Below are 22084 nucleotides of genomic sequence, written 5' to 3'. Positions count from 1 at the left end.
GTAGTCCAGGTGCCCTCTTCTGACTTCTGCAGGCAACGGGCATGCACATGCTGCAGACATACACACAGGCAAAACACACCACGAAGGAAGGAGGATTTTTTTTTTTTTTTTTTAGTTTGAGGCCTACCTAGGCTACACAGTAGATTTTATGTCAGCCTAGGACATATGAGACTGTCTAGGAAAACCAAAATGAAGGGCTTGGGAAACGTAGCTCAGTTGGCAGCACAGTTTGATTCCTAGCACTGCATGGGTGGTGCACACCCATAATCCTAAGCTAAGGCAGGAGCATTAGTAGTTCACGCTCATGAGACCCATTTCAGAAGGAAATGTTAAAGGTCGGTGTGGTGCTCACACCTGTAGTCACAGTACTGGGAAGGCTGAGGTGAGAGGATGGAGCGCCATTCTCTGAGGCCAGCTGGGATACAGATGAGTTCCCCATCAGCCTACGCTAGCCAGAATGAAGCCATGCCTAAGAAAGATAAAGGAAGGAGCCAGAGAGATGGCTCCATGTCTAAAGATGCCTCAGCACAGGCCTGAGTTTGAACCCACATAAAGATGGGAGACATTCAACCCACAACACATCCTCTGACCCCTCGAGTGCCCTGGCCCCTAAACCACACACGTACGTAGGTAAAAGTACACACAGAAAAATAGTGGTAAGTCTGGGGATACAGCTTAGTAGAACAGTGCTTGATCAGATTTGAGCTCCAGCACCCCAACACACATCCCAATTAGAAAACATTCTACACCCCATCCCTCACCCCAAAATGGCCTCCCACCTGCACCAGCTGTTCCTTCAGTTTGTAGATAGGCAGGCTCTCTCTCTGCTCAAGGATTGACATCTGGGTCTTCTTCCCGTAAGAAGCTTTGTTGCCCCCAAAGGCATGCTTCTTCCACTCAGGAATGTCATTGGGCATCATCCCAATCCCCCTCATGTTGGCAGCGATCTGCCTGCCTTCCGCTGCAAAGGAAAACAAACTGAGTTCTGTTTCAGGCTCCTGCCATGCGCCATCTTCTCAAGTGATAGCTCAGTGCCTTCTAAAACCCTCCAAAGCTGTGCGCCATCACCACCACCTGATTTTACAACGCCTTCATCCCTCCAAAAGAAACAATCTCCTTCCCAGACAGCACTAGTCTGTTCTCGTTCTCTCTCTCGTTCTCTCTCTCTCTCTCTCTCTCTCTCTCTCTCTCTCTCTCTCTCTCTCTCGGGCTGGCACACACTGGACACCTCATACAGTGTGTGGTGCTTTGGGCCTGGTTTCCTCCACCCGCTGTTTTTAACGTTAACCCTAAAATTTGTAGTCTGAATTAGGAGTAAAAGGAGCAAGATAAAGAGAATTTTGGTGGCTCTCTCAAACACAAAAATGTTACAAACCTGCTGACAAAAACACCTGTAAAAACATACTTCAGTCTCAGGGACAGGAGAGAGAGCTCAGTATGCTCCTCTTCCGAAGGACCCCAGCACCCAAGATGTGTGGCTCACAACTGCCTGTAACTTCAGCACCGGGGATCCAGCACCTCTAACTCTGTGGGTAGATACCCATACACAAGCACTTAACTTAAATTTAACTTAAAACAGTAAAAGTAAATCTTTAAATACGTATTTATGTAAGTTTGAGTCAGGGCTACATAGTAACACTGGGATCTCCCTCTCTCTCTGGGCCTCTGTCTCCCCCGCACACACACACATCTATCCTTCTTCCTGTCCTTTCTAGTGATAGGGGATAAAACAGGAGATAACAGATGAGGAAAAAAAGGGTCGGGGATTTAGCTCAGTGGTACAGCGCTTGCCTAGCAAGCGCAAGGCCCTGGGTTCGGTCCCCAGCTCAGAAAAAAAGAAAAGAAAAAAAACAAACAAAAAAAAAAAGATGAGAAAAAGAAGAACGCACAAAGTAGCAAAGGCCAGCTACAGCCCTCTTCTGAACATTCCTGATACCTCAACTGAGATGTCTCCTGGCTACCTGAGACACAGGTCCAGCTCTGCAGTCACTTTCCCCACACACCTGCTCCTCATCTCACCCCAAGCACCATCACTCTGGTGCTCACAGTAGACCTGGAAGCTATCTTTGGCCACTCCCACTTCTTCTATTCAATATTCCAATATTCAATACATTCAGCATTCGACAGTCTACACTTCTCAGATATTTCCTCTTGTCTGATGATGCCATACTCTGCAGGAGTATACTGCTTAGGACACTTTTACATTCCATCATGCACTCAGGATGAGTCCAGATACCTAAAACCATCTACAAAGCCCTGACCTGCCAATCCTGCCTCATCCCTCGACACTCAGCACAACACACAGGCTTTCAAAGGTCTTGTCTACTGAAAACTGGTTAACACAGGCCATTTCTTGCCTGCCATCACATACTCTCTAAACCCCTATGAAAGACTAGGTTCTAGACAGGCATGGCGGCTCACACCTGAAATCCCAGCACATAGGAGGCTGAAGCAGAAAGACTGTTCCAAGTTTAAGATCAGCCTAAGCTACCGTTAATTTAAAGTCAGCCAGAACTACATAATGAAACCCTATCTAAAACAAACAAACATACATCAGAGGCTAGAGAGATAACCAGTGGTTACCAGAGGACCCAAACTGGATTCCTAGTATCTATACGGTGGCACTCAATCACCTGTAACTCGAGATCCAACGCCCTCTTCTGACCTCCATGAGCACCAGACACATACAAGGTACACAGAGCTAGAACACTCAGGCACAACACCCATCCACATTTCAAAAAACAAAAACAAGGTATGGAAGGAAGCTCAGCCACTAAGAACATTCACTACTCGGGTGGAAGACACAGTTCAGTTCCCCGCACCCTTATTAAGTGGCTCACCACGGCATGGAACTCTTAATTCCAGGGTGTCTGATGCCCCCTCCTTGCCTCCAAGGGCATCCATATGCATATAGCATGCACACATACATTCAACCATATACAAATATACATAAAAGCTGTAGTTTTCACTCTTTGTTTTTTTTGGGGGGGTTTGTTTTGTTCCTTAATGTGTATGAGTACACTATCACTGTACTCAGACACCAGAGGAGGATGTTGGATCCCATTACATGGTTGTGAGCCACCATGTGGTTGCTGGGAACTGAACTCAGGACCTCTGGAAGGAGTCAGTGTTCTTAACCACTGAGCCATTTCTCCAGCCCCTTTTGTTGTTTTTGAGACTGGGTCTAACACAGCCTAGGTTGTCCCAATGTAATTGAAGTTCATCTTGAACTTTTTCTTTTTTTCCCAAAACAGTTTCTCTGTGTACCCTTGAATGCCCTGTGACTTGCTCTGTAGACCAGGCTGGCCTCAAACCTAGAGATCCCCTGCACCTCTGCATCCCGAGTACTGGGACTGAAAATGTGCACCACTACCCTCCAGCACGGCCTCAAACTCTTAATGCTGCCTCTACCTCCAAAGTGCTGGGATTATAGGCTTGGGCAACCCCATCCGCCTCATAATGTACTCTTTTCTCCCCTTGTGCTGGGAATAGATCCTAGGACTTCATGTATGCTGTGTACGCAATCTACCACTGAGATACCTCTCTAGCCCTTACACTAGACTATCTTTAAAATAAGTCTTAAAAGTCATTTAGAAAAAAACTCAGCCACTGTAATGAATTGACCAAGGTTATTGAAATACTTATTTTAAACAACTGTTTAAAGTTAAAGCGTTGGAGAGGTGGCTCAATGATTAAGACCATCTGTCGTTTTTTTCAAAGGGCCTGGTTGCTGCTCTTCCAGAAAACTGGAGTTCAGATCTAAGCATCCATGTCGGGCAACTTACAACTGCTTACAGCTGCCTACAACAGGTCCAGGGGATCAACACCATACAGAGGCTGGCCTTAAACTCAAGAGATCCGCCTGCCCTCTCTGCACCTGAAGTGCTCAAATTAAAAGCATGCACCACCACCAAGCCCCAGCTAAAATTAATTTTTTAGAGGAGATAGTAAACTGTAAAAAGAAATGAAATATAAAAAAGCTACAATACAAAAAGAAAACCAAGGCTAAATTTTCACTTTGTGTCTACAGTATCAATTGTTACATATACATAAAGCCTTTTTTATTTTTAAAAAAGGTCCACACTCTGGAGCCTTACCATCAGGCAAGGGGTCCACCCAGTGTTTGTTGAGCCCCATGGGTATAGAATCCATCTCTGCTTCCCGCTGGGCCTGCTTCAGCTCCCGCCTTTCTTTGGCCAGGGCACTCTGCATCATGGCTGCTTGGGAGAGGGAGCCATCCGGGTTCTAAAACAGAGGAAAAACAGCAAACACTGAGTATCTAGGAAAAGGTGGACGGTTAGCCTAGGCACACAGTGCTGTTTGCCTTTAATCCCAGCACTTGGGAGACAGAGGCAGGCAAATCTCTGTGAGTTTGAGGCCAGCCTAGTCTACAGAGCCAGTGTCAGACCAGCCAGGGCAGCATGACTGAGACTCTGTCTAAAAAATACAGACGAGGTAGAACTACTGTCATCTGAAGCACGAGAAGGATAAAGTTCACATCCATGTCTCAGGCTACAGAAAATCAATGGATCATCTGGAACACACAATAAAATTCTATCAGTGAAAGAACCTTTAGCTTAAACAATCATCCCTTAGAGCAAGGGATGATGCTACTTTTAGATGCATAAAGGACAGAACAAAAGACTGGAGCAAGATGTGTGCAGACCGAGATCCTAGAACTCAGGAGGCTGAGGAAGATTACTGTGTGTTTGAGGCCATTCTTGGCTACATAACAAGCAGCAAGACCCTGACTCAAAAAAACAAAGAAAACCAACAACACAAAAAGAAGAATCCTGGGGAGACTTCTCAGTGAGTGAAGCTCATGCCATAGTGTGAGGACCTGAGTCCAGATCCCCAGAGTCCACACAAGGCAGACAGCAGCGTACATCTATGGAATCCCAGCATTTCTACAATGAAATGGGAAGCAGAGACAGAAATCCCCTGAAGCTCAAGGGCCAGTTGGCCTGGCATACTCAATGGTGAACAAGAGACCCTGTCTCAAACAAGGTGGAAGGGGAGTGTCAGCTTGTCATCTAACGTCCATGTGTGAACTGCGGTGCGGTCACATGCCTGCACACACACATAAATATGTGTACATGCATACACAGTTGGGAGGAGAAATGGAAAAGAATTCTTAATAACCCTAAGGACTAAAATTTAGGGTAATATGGGTGTTTCAGTTAGAATTAAAATCAGCTCCATCATGGGCATCCTTAAAGGTCAGTGAGTTGCCCATCCCTAACAACGCAAGCAGCTATGAGACCACATGAGAACACTGAGAGAGTGGATTACAGCTGGATGTGTGCCTCACACCTGTAATCCCAGCACTCAGGAGGCCGAGGCAGGTAATCTCTGAGAGTTCCAGGCCAACCAGGGCTACATAGTAAGACCTCGCCTCAAGAAACAAACCAACCACCATTATGAGTATTATATAGGCTAGCTGGGCTCGCACACCCTTAAGATTATCTGTTCCACACCAAAATTTTTGGGGGTTGGGGATTTAGCTCAGTGGTAGAGCGCTTGCCTAGCAAGCGCAAGGCCCTGAGTTCGATCCCCAGCTCCGAGAAAAAAAAAAAAAAAAAAAAAAAGAAAAAGAAAAAAAAATTTTTTAAGGATTCTGCCTTGAACTCTGTGTTCTGTCCTTCAGGGCAGCAGAGACTCAAGCCCTAAGGACCTAAACACAGCAACAATGGTAGAGCAAGCCCTCTGCTTATCTCTCTGCTTTCGCTCAAAACGCAGTAACTAACCACAAAGATTAAACAGGCAAACGCATGGAGCTGAGCCACCCTCCATTTTCAAGATGTAGACCTGGTTTGCAATCAGGTGGCCTGACTCCTACTTATGCTTTAAGCCACTGCTTTAAGGAAACAAGCTGGTGGGTGTTTCCAGGTAAAAAGCCCCACCTTCTCACCTTAACGATTTTGATGGGGCTCATGTCCATGCTCTGCTTGGTGTGCCCTCTCAGGAACGGAGGCTCCTCTTCAACAAGTTCAATTTCAAGATCCTCATCTAAACGTTCACCAAATAGAGGTAGTTAAAACAAGAGGACAGTCATTTTCATCAAAAAGTTTAATTTCAGGCTCGCAAGTACCTGAGTTCAATTCCTGGAGCCCATGTGGAAGGAGTGAACACACACTGCAAGCCATCCTTTGAAAGCTATGCATGCATACAGACAGGCACACACGCATGCAAACCCAGAGGCACACTTTTATACATAGCATAGTTTCCCAAACTGGCAATATGGCTAAGGGTGTAAAGTCACTTGATGTTCTGAGCTTTATCCCCAGGACCTACGTGGTAAAAGGACAAACCAACTATGGCAAGTTGTTCTGTTTTCCATATATGGACCACAGCACATGTGTGCTCTCTTGCTCTCGCTCTCTCTCTCTCTCTCTCTCTCTCTCTCTTTCACACACACACACACACACACACACACACACACACACACACACACACAAATAAGCAAATGTATTTTTTTTAACTAAAGGAATAGCGTCCCAGGTCCAAAAGACATCAGCAGAAGCAAAACTCTACCCTAGGTGACTTGCTCTTCTTTCCCCACACCCACTGCTAGGGCATTTCTGCTCCAGTCAAAGAACTGATTAAAACTGCTGTCAAAAGAAGCCAAGCCTGTGAAGAAAACTGTTCTGATATTCTAGATGGTGTTACTCGTAATGGTCCTGCCTCAGCCTTCAGAGCTGAGGTAACAACTGCGCCCCATCTCATCTAGCATTTCTACATGTTGAAAAATACAAGGTCTTCCACACAGGTAGTAACAGGCAAGCTTAGGAACCTCATAATAATCTCATTCATAAACGAAAGGGGGCTGCAGCTCAGAGACAGTACCTGCTAATATATGCAGGGCCAAGTTCAATCCCTAGCACCACAAAGAAAAAAGTATTTAAAGGTTAAGAGTGGCTCATGCATATAAACCTAGCACTTGGAAGTGGAAGCAGGAGGATCAATAGTTCAAGATCACTGTTGCCACATAGTAAACTATAGGCTAGCCTGGGCTATATATGTATGTCTCAAAAAAAAAACAAACAAACAAATAACAATAATAGCACACACACACACGCCTGGAAACTAAATACATATGCACCTAAAGTAAATTGGGTAGACAGCACATGCATGTAATCCCAGCACCCTGGAGGCTGACAAAGGAAAATCAAGAGTCCAAGTCTAGGGCTGGAAAGATGGCTCAGCAGTTAAGAGCACTGGCTGCTCTTCAAGGGGACCTGAGTACAATTTCCAGTACCCACATGGCAGCTCACAACTGTCTGTAACTCCAAAGGAGTTACAAGCAACCTCATACAAGCAACCATGTAGGCAAAAACACGAATTCACATGAAATAAAAACAAGTCATTAAAAATTAAAAGGGGGAGGGGGTTGGGGATTTGGCTCAGTGGTAGAGTGCTTGCCTAGGAAGCGCAAGGTCCTGGGTTCGATCCCCAGCCCCGGAAAAAAAAAAAAAATTAAAAGGGGGGTTGGGGATTTAGCTCAGTGGTAGAGCGCTTGCCTAGCAAGCGCCAAGGCCCTGGGTTTGGTCCCCAGCTCCGAAAAAAAGAAAAAAGAAAAGAAAAAATAAAATAAAAATTAAAAGGGAGGGCTGGAGAGATGGCTCAGTGGTTAAGAGCACCAACTGCTCTTCCAGAGGTCCTGAGTTCAATTCCCAGCAACCACATGGTGGCTCACAACCATCTGTAATGGGGTCGGGTGTATCTGAAGACAGTTACAGTGTGCTTATATACATTAAGTAAATAAATAAATCTTTAAAAAAAAAAAAACTAAGAGAGAGAGGGGGGGGACCAAGTCTAGCCTCGACTACATAATGAACAATAGGAACAGGTAACTGATCTGTGTAAACACGTGCTTCTATCCAAAGATGAGGAGTGAGTCAGGGAACAAACAGCGAATACCCACGAGGGAAACCACAAACAGCCCGCTCTAGCAATGCAACTTGCAATCACCCTCCCAACCCCTCCTCCAGCTAACCCAAGTGGCAGATTACCTTCTTCATCATCCACCTTAGGGAGAATGCCGGTCTCTTCATCGAAGTCTGGAAACTCTTCTTTGGAAAGCACATTGGCAGCAATCATCTAGAGAGGGCAGGAGGAGGCAGCACTGTAACTAAGACCTGCAGCTACCATCAAAACTCCCATCTCAGTGTACACTCCAGAGATGTCACACGAGGAGTCTTCTCTTGGAGCCCAGCATGTAAGAGTCAGAGTGAGCCACATGTCTAATCCCCAGGGACCAGCACAACAGGGCTCTGAAGGCGTGGGCTCAGAGGCACTGTCCCCAGGAAGGGTTACTGGTGCCTTCCCTTACCACCACAGCTCCTGGCACTCTTTCATGTAGCATGCAGCCCTACAGTTACTTGTTTAGCCCTGTCTCTGCCCCTGGGTGCTGAGTCCCTCAAGGGCACGAACCACAGAACCCTGTCTCTGCAGCCCAGTGCTACCCAGAGCTTGACACACCATCACTCTAATGCTCACTGAAGAACGAGGAAAATAACAACAACCGCAGTCACCACAGGCTAGGTACTAAGGTTCAACTCTGCTCACTGTTAATCCCACGCCACCACCTCTGGCCCTGGTGGACAGATGCCGCCACAGGGTGTCATATCTAGGGCCCACTCTCCTAACTACCATGCTCCATGCTGAATGACTCTGAGTCCCCAACCTGTTTGATCTCCCACTTCTCTGGGTCAGAGATGCGGGTGAGCCGCTTGCGCTCCAGTGAGTCGTCCTCTACTTCAGGAGCACTGACGAGGGAGAGGTGGGTGGGTCGGTCTGGGTTCCGCATCGACGTCTCTTCGTTGGTCTCCCCAACCAGATTTCTGCGTCTGTTTGGGTTTAGATCTTCTCCTGTTTCTTGATCCACATCCTGAAGCACAATAAGAAGGGAACTGCTCACTCGCTGTCTTCTGACACACCCTGGGCTATCGGCTGTGGAAAGACTGGAGATATCACCCACCTTCATGCTCAGGCTGGTCTTGGTCCCAGTGAAGGACAGAACTTTGACCTTAACCCTCTGGCCTTTGCTCACAACATCAGCCACATTGGCCACTCGACCTTCCCGTCGAAGCTCAGAAATGTGCACCAGGCCTTCCCACCGCTTCCTGAGAGAAAGTGAGACACCTCTGAAATAAGCCTAACATAACTTTATCCAACTGACTTCTACTCCTGCTGCACCTAAACAAAGCAGTCTTCATGGGCCTGAAACCTTTGCCTCAGGAGGCAGGGCAGGAAGAGCATGAATTCCAGTCCAGCCTGGTTCACAGGAAGTCTGAGGTTACAGGGCCTGCCAACAATGGTGAGTCTTTGTCTCAAACAGGTAAGATGGCCCACTTGGTAAAGTGCCACACATGAACATGAACATAATACACACAAATAAGGAAGGAGAGAAGGAGGAGGGAGAGGAAGAAGAGGAGGAAGAGGAAAGCTCACAAAGGAGCACCAAGAAGTTAGTGTTAGCATCACTGCCCCTAAACAGAAAGATACAGACTGAGAAGGAAGCGAGAGATCAATTCCCAACTGTCACGATCAGCAAAGGACAGATCTACTGAGGGCAGAGGAAGGAATAAATGGCTCTGGGACATTTCAAAATCAAAAAAAAAAAAAAAACAAAAACAAAAAACAAAAAACCTAAGGCTAAGAATATGGCAGGGAACTCGTCTACTACACTCAAAGCCCTTGAAAAAAATAAAAATCAACCAAAAGGCTAAACATTATAACACACACCTTTAATCTCAGCAAGTGGGAGGCAGACACAGGTGAGAGGCAAACTCTCAGAGTTTGGGGCCAGCCTGGTCTACACAGAATTCTAAAACAGCCAGGGAAACAGACTGCATTTCAAAAATAAAAAATAATTAAAAGAAATCAACAAAAAGTCTAACTTCCTAATAAAATAACCCTGGCATACCTGAACTGACTAAGTGTAATTGTGGTAGCGTCTTGGACTATGAACACACACTCCCACTTCAGCAGTAAAAGCCGGTGTACATGGGGGTTGGGGATTTAGCTCAGTGGTAGAGCGCTTGCCTAGGAAGCGCAAGGCCCTGGGTTCGGTCCCCAGCTCCAAAGAAAAAGAACCAAAAAAAAAAAAAAAAAGCCGGTGTACACACTGATGTGAGAGAGTACAACCATTACCTTAGGCCTTCCAGCTGCACGAAGCAGCCAAACTGCATGATGCTGGTCACTTTGCCATTGTAAATGTCTCCAATGGCAGGCTCTTCAGGAGGAGGGCGGTCCACATGCTTATCCCGCCATCTGTCCAGATTCCTCTCCCCATACTTTTCCCGGTCTTTCCGATCTTTGAAGGGACTCTGACTTCTGCTCCTAGACCTGTATCTAGATTTCCCCTTAGCCCTCTCCCGGGTCCTAGAATGTGACCGAGAGCGTGATCGGTGTCTCCGCTTATGGTCTCTATCTCTATCTCGCTCTCTGTCTCGTTCTCGATCTCTATCTCGTTCTCGGTCCTTGTCACGGTCCCTGTCCCGGTCTCGGTCCCTGTCCCGGTCTCGATCACGATCACGATCTCGGCTCCGACTCCTCTTCTTCTTCTTTGTCCTGTCCCTAATAAATCAACAAAGACCTGTTTGAAAAAATAAATCAACCCAATTCACCTCTACATCCCCAAGCACCCAGGACAGTGTCCTCTGTATAAGCTAGAAACCCTAACCTCTGAACTGGACCACACCCCCACAGGCCAGTAATGACTTAGATGTAGTTGGTCTCCGGCAGCTCCAATTTCTAACTTCTGAGCACCGTAGCATTTCTGGTATAAACACCTTTAGCAAGGAGCAATGAAGCCCAACCTAATGCACAGGCGGTTAAGAGCCCATACACTTTCTCCACAGTTTGCTTAACTGATCCATAAAATTCAACTGTCGGGGCTGGGGATTTAGCTCAGTGGTAGAGCGCTTACCTAGGAAGCGCAAGGCCCTGGGTTCGGTCCCCAGCTCCGAAAAAAAGAACCAAAAAAAAAAAAAAAAATTCAACTGTCACAGTATACTACACGTGAATGAACAGGACGTAAGGACAAACCTGTGCTCAGTGTCTCTTTGTTTCTCTTGGCCTGCTGCACTGGGCATTAAAGCTTCCAGCTCTTTCAAAACATCCACAGCAACTTTCACATCTTCTTCATCCAACATGGTCTAGAGGGTCAGAGGGCAGCAAAGTAATGAGAAGGAGAACAAAGGATCTGCCCTCCTTCGCATCACTAGCCTGTGGGTTCCTCCTTCAATAAGATGTGAGTCCCGGGGACCAAACTCAGGTCGTCAGTCATGCTCACAAGCACCTCTACCCACTGAGCCATCACTCTGGCCTCAGATATAAAAACTTTAGAAGAAGCAGCACTCTTTCTGCATTCCCTTTCCTGTCAAATTACAGCCCACAGTCTTTACTGTGTGCACCGTGACACAGATGTTGGCCCTCTGTAGTGACAAGGCCTATATCCTAGATTCAGACAACTGCATGTTCACAGGTTTCCTGGGACCTAAGCAGTAAGGCCTAGCAGCGACTTTCGCCGCGCTTACACCGTGCTGGGTAATCTAGAAATGATGTAAAGTGTGAAAGGGTGCATGTGTGCTACATGCAAACATTGTACTCATCTCATCTGAAGAACTTGAGCATCTGTTCTTGGTACCTGGGGGTTCTGGAACCAACCCCCTATAAAGACCAGGGCATACTGGTGCCGATTGTTTACTACCTACCTCTCTCCTACTAGGCAGGCTACTGACATACTAATTCCCTACTCTCCATCCAAACATAGCATGTAATCTGCAAAAAGGCAGAAAACCTGATCTGCTCTCTTTACAGTTGCTTGCCTGGTACACGGCGAGCATCATGAACCAGCCTGCCTCCATCTTGGGCTTGAAAGCCAGCTTACAATAAAGGCAAACTAGATTCACTCCTGGTTAGGATTAAATCTGTCCTCAAGGGTTGGGCTATGTCCCACCGGCAACCTTAACTACAAATGGTTCTGCTCTGCCTGCTCCAGGAATGGCGATCATGTCTTTGTTTCAGAAAGTAGTTATGAGCACCTTGCAACCCTAATTTTGTTTCAAAAGGTTATTAAACTACCTGTTGTGACACCGTGTTACATTCTGCTTCTGTAACCCCACCTATTTGCCTGCTGAATCCCCCACTTGGAAATCCCCTACCCCTGAGCTATAAAAACTTTGTCTTCTCCATGCCCAATGCTGACTTCTTGAGCCCTACCTTAGGAAGAGGCAGCCTATGTCCATAAATAAAAAGGCTTGCTTTAATTAACTGCTTGCTTTAATTAATTTGATCATGATTTGGGTTGGTGGGCTTTCTCATCCAACCTTTGGAATTAACAGGTACTCAGTAAATTCTAAGTTTTTTTTTCCTATGTAACCCTAGCTGTCCTAGAACTCAATATATAAAACAGGCTGGCCCTGGACTCACAGAGATCCTCTTGCCTTTGCTTCCCAAATGCTGGAATTAAACAAATTCACCAACACAGCTATCCTAAAATGAAATCTTTAAAAAATAAAAACATATCAAAAATTACACTTTTAAAAGTATAAATGAGAAAAAATTCTAATTTTGTACACTGGGCATCTATGTCAGAATCTTAAGTCATTTCTCGCCTGTCTGATATCCCTTCACCTCTGCTTCTCTGAGTGCCCAAGCTCATCCAAGCTCATGACCTTTGACTCTTATTCTCTGGACCCTTTTATACTCTTGCTCAGAAAAATATCACACAACAGACACGAAGTTAAAATCCAGATAGTCTCTAAGGAGGAGGAGGAAAGGGACAGAGGACACACACTTTGGGCAGACATTCCCCAAACAGCATCCGTACCCGAACTGAAGGGTTGTCTGGCTGGCAAAGGACAGGGAAGAGTTCCTTCAGCTTTTCTTTTTCAGTTTTGGGTTTAACAACGGGATCTGATTTCATTAAGGAGCAGGAAAGAGAGAGAGACACACATTTAATGTTCTTACTGGTGAATAAAATAACTTCAACATTAGATTTGTGTCTAATGGAAAATAAATAGCATTTTACTACAGGTATCACATAATTACTACAAGCAGTTCAGCTTGACTGTCTAAGTCATTGACTCTGAAAGCCTCAACAAGCTGTGTGCCCATGAAGGAGGGGAAGGGGCATATCAGTCGTCATTTGAGTGTCTCAGAATGTGACTAGAGCATTCATTCTCTTGCTTAGCAACAGCTGAGAGCAAAGTACAGTTTACAGGGATGTCACCACCCAGATCCTTCTGGAGGCTCGGCTCAGCTGGAAGCCCTACTCACCTTTACTAGTAGAAGGCTTTGCTGGAGGCCGCATAGTTTGTATGAGACGCAACAGGTTGCTAATAAGAGAATCCTTGGAAGAAAAGAAGCACAAGACAAAGCACATCAGCCTGTGGATCCGTTCAGTATTACGACAGGAAAGGCAAAGGGTCTGCTGCAGGGAAGTGTGCTGAGGGAAGTGTGCTTATGCACACACACGTGCTGACAAGGGCAAAGAAAGCACAGGAGGTCAGCCTGGGACAGCAGGCAGCTAACTTAGACCAACAGCTCTCAACCTGTGTGTCACAGCCCTTTTAGGAGTCACCTAAGACCATCAAAAAAAACCACAGATATTTACATGAGTCATAACAGTAGCAAAAATTACAGTTATGAGGTAGCAACAAAAAAACAATTGTATGGTTAGGGGTCATCATAACATGAGGAACTGAATTAAAAGGTTGCAGCATTAGAAGGTTGGGAACCACTGGCTTGGATGATGCCCAGAGACCATTTTTCTTCCCATCTTTTAAAACTGCCTCCAAACTAGACTTCTATGGTTCCTGACATTCTGATTCACAGAACAAGAATGTCAACGTCCTCAGAGACTTAATGATGGAAATCCTGTGGCATTCTCCTAGGAAATATGGAGGAAATCTGGCTCCCTAACCAGCAACACAACTTTGCACATTGGACGATTTAATTGGTATATACAAACTGCTCCTTCCTACTTAAAAATCATTGACTCCTATCAAAATTTAAATTCAGTAGCAACACCAAAACAAAAAGAAAACAAAGAATCTTCAGATATACATACTGTGAATTCTGCACCATTTTTGACCAGAGAAGCCTTAAAAGTATCAAAGGTAGTATTTTTCTCAGCAAGACTGATGACAAATTCAGCTGTTAAAAAAAAATGAGAAATTATAAATGGGGATTCCATCCAAAAATTGTTTTAAGATATTAAAAACTAATCAGGTTACCCAATTGTCTTTAAAAAACTACTAACTTTACTTACTTGAAGCAAAGAAAGAACTTTGAAAAAGTCTATTTTTTAAAGATTTTTTTAAAGATTTATTTATTTTATGTATATGAGTACACTGTAGCTGTCTTCAGACACACAAGAGGACATCAGATCTCATTACAGATGGTTGTGAGCCACCATGTAGTTGCTGGGAATTGAACTCAGGACCTCTAGAAGAGCAAGATGACAGTGCTCTTAACCACTAAGCCATCTCTCTAGCCCTAAATATTTTATGTGCATGGGTGTTTTCCTGCAGTGTTCCACTTCATGCCTGGTGCCTGCAGAAGCCATAAGAAGGTAATAACCCTCTGTAACTGGAGATACAGACAGCTGTGAGACACCACATGGACATGGGTGCCAGGAATCTTTTTTCTTTTTTACATGATTTATTTATGTATATGAGTACACTGTCACTGTCTTCAGACACACCAGAAGAGGGCATTGGATCTCATTACAGATGGTTGTGAGCCACCATGTGGTTGCTGGGATTTGAACTCAGGACCTCTGGAAGAGCAGTCGGTGCTCTTAATCACTGAGCCATCTCTCCAGCCCAGGTGCCAGGAATCTTAAGCCAGGTCTTTTGGAAGAGTAGTCCCTGTCTTAACTGCTGAGCTGTCCCTCTAGCCCCAAGAAAATCTATTTTTATTTAGTTTTTTTAAGCTCAAAAAGTTTTACTAGTGTTTGAAACCAAACAACAGGACAGACTAGCTCAAATTCCTGGCAGCTGTTGCCATGCCTTTTAATCTAGGTTTGGAAGGCAGAGAAAAAGAGTCCAGAGCACTAGGGAAAGCAGGCATTGATTCCTGACCAGTAGCTGAAAATGAGGTAAAAAGATGCAGGCAAGAAAAAAAGAGGAAGGCTTTCCTCCAGAAGAGAGGAGAGGAGATGACAGTCATGATCACAGCCTGGAAGGTCTATCTAGCCAAGGCTGGACGGAGCTAAGTGTTCGGGTTAACTTAGAGGAACCAGTTGAGAGTCTGCCTGGTAAGACCCAAGCTTTGAAATATCAAAAGGTCTCTGTGTGTTTACTTGGGGGAAAGCTGGTTAAAGAATGATCGCCATATCAATTTCCAGCATTAATTAATTAATATATATAAAATGCTAATAATAGGGCTGGAGAGATGGCTCAGCAGTTAAGAGCACCCGACTACTCTTCCAGAGGTCCTGAGTTCAATTCCCAGCAACCACATGGTGGCTCACAACCATCTGTAAAGAGATCCGATGCCTTCTTCTGGTGTATCTGAAAACAGCTACAATGTACTTATATATAATAAATTAATAAATCTTAAAAAAATACTAATAATAATCTTTAAAAAAGAAGAAACAGGAAAAGCATGCCTTTTTAGTACCAGGCTACCCATGCCAGGTGTTTGTGTCCTAGAACCAAGGATTCCACCAGGGACACAGGCTAGACATCAAAATAAAGATAGTAAATTAAAAGGAAAAACAGGGCTGGTGAGATAGCTCAGCAGTTAAGACACTGGCTGCTCTCCCAAAGAACCTGGGTTCAATCCCCAGCACCGAAATGGAGGTTCACAACTGTCTGTAACATAAGTTTCAAGGGATACAACACTGTCTCCTGGCTTCTACAGGCACTGCACAAAAGTGGTACACAACATAGATGCAGGGAAAACACACACACACACACACACACACACACACACACAGAGAGAGAGAGAGAGAGAGAGAGAGAGAGAGAGAGAGAAACAGCTAGGCATAGTCCTACACACCTTTAATCTATTCCCAGCACTCGGGAAGGAGGCAGACTGAGCTTTGTGTCCTAGTCCAACCTGGTCAACTCAAGATAGTGAGTTCCAGGCAACCCAGAGCTATATATACAGTGGGACCCTGCCTGTCCACGCCCCCCCAAAAAAGAAAAGAAAAAACATTCTTGGGAGTGGAAGTGGACTGATGGGCTGAAGAAAAAAGCCCTCAAAGGAAAAAAATGTAAGTGGTTGAGAGATTGTTCATGGATGTTCTGGTGGACTTTACAAATGAAAAGAAGATATTACTCCAGAATGTTCAACCAAGCTCTAGATGCATTTACACTAGGAAGGCCGATTTGTCCCAGAGAGTACATACCCTCTAATCATAAAGCTAGCAGCTTTGCACACTGCCACAGTCTCTAGGGAGACAACATATGAAAGCACAAACACACGCATACACACAGAGACACCGCATGCACACACACACATACACACAAAGAACACATTCTACAGTTTCTGGAAGGTCAGACCCAATCTATAAAAAGGAAATCAGCGGGGCTGGAGAGATGGCTCAGTGGTTAAGAGCACTGGCTGCTCTTCCAGAGGTCCTGAGTTCAATTCCCAGCAACCACATGGTGGCTCACAACCATCTGTAATGAGATCTGATGCCCTCTTCTGGTGTGTCTGAAGACAGCGACACTGTACTTATATAGAATAAATAAATCTTTAAAAAAAAAAAAGTAAATCAGCTAGCTATTACTAGATGATACAATTTTCAAGTGAAGTAAATGTGGTAGTTTGAATGAGAATGGCCCCATAGGCTCATAGGTTTGAATGCCTGATTCCCAGTTAGTGGAACTGTTTGGGAAGGATTAGAAGGTGGAAAAAGTTTGTCAGTAGGGGATGGAAAATTTCAAAAGTCCATGCCAAACTCTGTGTGTGTGTGTGTGTGTGTGTGTGTGTGTGTGTGTGTGCGTGCCTGTGGATCAGGATGTGAGCTCTCAGCTACATCTCAGCACCATGTCTGCATACCTGCCACCACACTCTCTGCCATGATAATAAACTAACCCTCTGAAACTATAAGCAAACCCCCAATTAAACACTTTCTTTGTCATGGTGTCTCATAGCAGCGATAAAATGGTACCTCAATGGTAAAGATGCACACATGCATGCAGATATCCTTGGAGGCCAGAAGGCATTACATTCCCTGGATCTGCAGCTATAAGTGGTTGTGAGCCTTCTGATGTGAATGCTGGGAACTGAACTCAGGTTTCCTGTGAAAGCATTGAGTGCTCTTTAACTGATGAGCCATATCTTCAGACAGTAAAACTTTAAAAACCAACATGGGGGCTGAAGAGATGGCTCAGTAATTAAGAGCACATCCTCTGCTTGCAGAAGACCTTATTTCACTTTCCAGTCTCACAACTTCTTGTTACCTCCAGCTCCAGGGAGATCAACATGTGAGCAAAAACACTCATACAATTGTGCATATACACACATATATATAGTTAAAATAAATCTTTCAAAATTTGACTGGCATATTTTATATGTATTGCACATATGAACAGGCTGTCTTTATTGTAGTTAATTTTTTGCTGTTTTTGAGACAGCCTCATACCTGATTCACATACATGCCCAAGCTACTCTCGATTATCTATGCATGACTTTGGAATTGCTAATCATTCAGCCTCCACATCCCAAGGCCTAAGATTATAGGTGCCTGCCTGGCTGCCATTAACTTCTGATGACTTTCAGAAAAAGCCAAATCCACCCAAGTACATGGACATAGCTTACAGATAATTACAAGTTAATAGCAATGCCTATAGTTAATACGTTTTGAAGCTTACTTGCCTGCCTTACTTACTTGCATTGTTATTTCCAAGTTTTTACAACAATCTAAGTAGGCAGTCACTATTGTCCTGATGTTTGAAATAGCACCCTAACCAATAATTGATGAAGCCGGGGTTGGAGTCCAGGCAACCTGACTAATCTCAAAGAGCTAATCTCAAAGCTAGCAACAGCAGCACATTTACACTGACAGATTCATGTTGGTATCAGATCAAAGTGGTGCAAATTTCAGACTAGGGATGCTCAACCTGTAAAAATAGGCACACCTTGACTGGGAGAAAACGTGACCCGAAATGTATTAGCTGGGGGATATCCTAGGTGCCATCTGCTAACCCAGCAAAAAGAGATAACGTTCTATGTCATGGATAAGGAGACAGCTCCTTCTGCGGCATCTTTGAATTTCCTGTTGTCAGGGTGTGCTGTTGTTGTTGTTTTTGTTATGGTGGTTTATTATTTATTTTGCTACCCCCACAATCTCATGCAAGCATTATACCAATTCCCAGCTCTCCCTGACCTCTCTTAAAACAAACATTCCCGGCGCAAGTCCTCCGAAGAGACTGTGTGCCTGCAGGTCTTCTTTACCACTGAGGAAAGACGGAATCCTACTGGAGGCCAGAAAGAATGTTCCAGACATGGATGGAAGGCCCTCACTTCTGCCTGTTGGATTCAATACGCCTAAAGGCCTACACCTGGTTCTTGGTACTGTGGCATCATGGGCGCCATCAGAGAAAAGCAGGGGAAAGTGTCACTTCAAGGTTCCTATTGGGAAGCTGCACCTTGAGAAGCTGCCAAGAAGATTGATGATGAACATCACTGGAAACTCCACATGTTCACCAGATGGGTTTAGTCAGTTGCTGTCCCTTCCTAGGAAGAGGCAGCAAAGACATCTTCTGGCCATATGGCCTTATGGTAAAGAGGGTTGTGAAGCCTGGCAGTAGGACCAGATGATACCAGAACGAGGTGGGAAGAGCCCCACTTCCAGGATAGCTTTAGTCCCTATAGTTCTTTGATCTAGCCTTTATCCTTAACTTGGAAGGAGGGACAAAAAAAAAAAAAAAACAAAAAAAACAAAAACAAAAAACAAAAAAAACCCCACAAAACAAATAAACCCAACCTCATGACCTCATATTTGTGGCTATTGGAACCAACCACTGTGTTGTGATCACGGTGTGGAATTCAGAGTCAGCAGTTCTGAGTACTGGCACAAGGCAAGAAGGTCATGGAATGTTATCTGGCTCTTGATTTTCTAACTCTTATATTGTGGAGAGTTCTTGGGGCCACATCTAGAAATTTGGCAAGAATTTGACATTGGGCAAGGACAGGAAAGTAGGCTCAAGATGAGTACAGCTGAGGACTGTGTTCATTGTATCTTGATGGGTCTTGTTAGGACTCTGAATACAGTAATCGTGGGACCTTTGTTTATGCTTTGTTTGTTTGTAAACTACTTTGTTTATGCCATAGGACTGACCACATTCTTTGTATGTACCTAGAATGATAGAAAAGCAGACTGGAAAAAAAATAAACTCACTTCAGTCTCAGCAAAAAAAAAAAACAAAAAAAAAAAACAAACATTCCCTTTCCCTGGAGTTCTCCACTTGATGACTTCACATGTTCATTTTAAAAAAACAGTCTGGGGGTTGGGGATTTAGCTCAGTGGTAGAGCGCTTGCCTAGGAAGCGCAAGGCCCTGGGTTCGGTCCCCAGCTCCGAAAAAAAGAACCAAAAAAAAACAGTCTACATGATTTGCTGGCCGGCACCTTAATTCCAGCACTTTGGAGGCAGATGCCAGAAGAGATCTGTGATTTCGAGGCCAGAGGATATCTATGAGTTTGAGGCCAGCTTGGTTCTAAGTTTTGAGTTCCAGACCAGCAAGAGATATACAGTGAGATAGATAGATAGACAGACAGACAGACAGAGACAGAAACAGAGACAGAGACAGACAGGACATGGCTTAGCAATTTAAAAGACCTGGGCCTAATTCCCAGAACACACACAGCAACTCAAAACAATTTGTAATTCCGGTTTCAAAGCATCCGAAACTTTCTGTAGGCACTAGACATGCAGGTGATAGACATAAAAGCAGACCAAACGCTCGTGCACATAAAATAGAATGCTTGGGGCTGGAGAGATGGCTCAAAGGTTACACTGGCTGCTCTTCCAGAGAACTCAGGTTCTAGTCCCAGTACCCCCATGTCAGTTCACAACTGTCTGTAACTCCAGTCCCAGGGGATCTGAAACCCTTTTCTGGCCTCTGCAGGCTCCAGGCACCCACATGATGCATGGACACACATGCGAGAAAAACACCCTCATATATAAAGTAAAAAGAAAGGAAAAAAATACTCAAATTAAAAACAAAAAACAGGTGACACTCTTTCAATCACCTTCCTCCATCTATAATCATTTTCTTCATTTAACAACAAATAAAGCAACCCTGTACCAATCGAACGGAACTGCTCTCGCAGGCTCCTAATTCACATACAGGGCCTCTCGTTTTCATAAGGGATTCGGCTATGTATATATTATGATCTGAGTCCGAAGCCTTTCTTATTTTCTTTCTGGGTTCCCTAATCATGGTTTGCCCCAAAACAATGACGAGTGTGTGAGAGATAAGAATGTGTGACTAGTCAAGAACGCGGCAGAAAGCACAAGCTCAAAGTAGTTGTCTACTGCCTCACTGTATCGAAGATCAAACAAGATAATGTGGATGAAGTGCTACCCAAATATCTCGTGAGCTTCTAAAAATTATTGGCCGTAATTAGCACCATCATTTTCGTGGGGGCTACTGCTACTGCTACTGTTAAAGCTATTTAACCACCTAGAACTGGAAAACAAATACCAAGCAGAGATGGCTGCCCCAGACTTCATTGGCAGCTCAGAGTAATGGTTTTCAACAGCTCGGTCTGGAGGGCTCTCAAGCAGAGGCCACCGCCACAGGTTCCCGGAGCCCAAGTCACAATGACACACGCAGACACACACACACGTTCCCGGTGCCCATGTCACGATGGCACAGACAGATAGACAGACAGACAGACCACACCACCCACACCCACGGCCCAACAACCGCTTTTCTCCTGCCTCCCTCGAATAGGGACCTTCCTCCAGCTCACCCAGATCCTTGTCGTTGATGCCCAAATGATTGTCCAGCTCCGTGCAAACCTTTGACACCAAAGACAGGTACTCGAGTTTAGCGAGCTCTTCCGCCGGGCCAGGTTCCGAGCCCATTAGGACCCCGGCGGTGGCCACGGCCACAGCCATGGCTACAACTTCCCTTTGGTCTCCTTCCGGTCGGCCAGAACGCGAAGTTACAGCTTCCACTTCCGGGTCGGCACACGTCTCTTGTTTACAGTGACTTCAAGAAAGTTGTCTGTCTCCGTATGGATCAGAGAGATCTGGCAGGAAGTTCTCACAGACGGCCAGACTCACTGAATTAAGTTGTACGTTGAGTGGCGGCCTCTATCGGTTGAGAGGACTCCCTTGCCTTTACGTTCCTTAACGTTTACACTCAGCGCGCTTTCCGCACTACGTCAGCAGAGGGCGACCGTGACCTATGCAAGGGAACCCGAAAGACGTTCACCTGAACGGACTGCGCCTGCTCATTAGGATTAGAGGGAGACCAGACAGAACTGTGCCTGGGAAAAGCAAATTGACTTGTCCTTGATCAGTTTAGTTCGAGACCTCTTGTCAAGTGCTCTCAAGTGACCTTACACCAGCAAACGATAGATTCTGTTTGCTCATCTGTAAACTCGGATAATACTATCTAAATGGCTTAGGTAAAGACTAAATGAAATAGCTACGCAAAGTGGCTGACCCAGAGTAGGCACACTACAAACGGTTGGTGCTATTATCCCCCAAACCGCGAGTGTTCCAGCAAAGCTTATCTCAAGCAGTTCCCTCAGTCCTCTTACAACCTGCTTCTCTAAATCTCAGCTGTGTTGTGAACCCGAGGTCATAAATTCAGGTGTCCCGACTCTTTTCCCTTTAGCAAAGCTTTACTTACAATGGATGTGAAGGGTTTCCCATGTCTTCATATTCTGCGTAAAAATATAAGAAAACATCTCCTCCAAAGTGAGCATCAATCAAAAGACAGAAAAAGTGCCCCCTCTGCTACTTTTCGCTGACTCAGTTGCACTATTGTATCTTTGAACTCTTTGGAGCACTTCAGTGATAACCAATTGCAGGCAAGCTGGATCTGCTGGGGCTCTCTTTTAACTGAAGCACTTGAGGTGCAGAAGCAGGCCGATCTC

The 22084-nt window shown here is 45.0% G+C and overlaps 1 protein-coding gene across 2 annotated transcripts in view; it reads right to left on the bottom strand.

Moving 5' to 3' along the window:
• Positions 1-21339, bottom strand: part of Dhx8 (DEAH-box helicase 8) — a 36566-nt gene extending 15227 nt beyond the window's left edge. The window contains exons 1-12 of one of the 2 annotated variants that reach the window (XM_063268746.1): positions 20948-21339; positions 14081-14166; positions 13288-13360; positions 12839-12924; positions 11053-11162; positions 10156-10581; positions 8981-9125; positions 8687-8890; positions 8013-8100; positions 5912-6009; positions 4098-4245; positions 780-961 (exon numbers count right to left, since the gene is read on the bottom strand). In XM_063268746.1, coding sequence (XP_063124816.1) covers positions 780-961; positions 4098-4245; positions 5912-6009; positions 8013-8100; positions 8687-8890; positions 8981-9125; positions 10156-10581; positions 11053-11162; positions 12839-12924; positions 13288-13360; positions 14081-14166; positions 20948-21095 — 1794 coding nt within the window. In that variant the 5' untranslated portion in view covers positions 21096-21339. The remainder of the gene's footprint in view (positions 1-779; positions 962-4097; positions 4246-5911; positions 6010-8012; positions 8101-8686; positions 8891-8980; positions 9126-10155; positions 10582-11052; positions 11163-12838; positions 12925-13287; positions 13361-14080; positions 14167-20947) is intronic. The other variant, NM_001413227.1, reaches the window with a different exon arrangement.
• Between the last annotated feature and the right edge of the window lie 745 nt (positions 21340-22084).

The sequence above is a fragment of the Rattus norvegicus genome, chromosome 10, assembly GCF_036323735.1.
Source record: "Rattus norvegicus strain BN/NHsdMcwi chromosome 10, GRCr8, whole genome shotgun sequence".
Lineage (NCBI taxonomy): Eukaryota > Metazoa > Chordata > Mammalia > Rodentia > Muridae > Rattus > Rattus norvegicus.
Note: the sequence above shows the minus strand (reverse complement) of the source record. Positions and strands in the feature narration are given on the sequence as shown.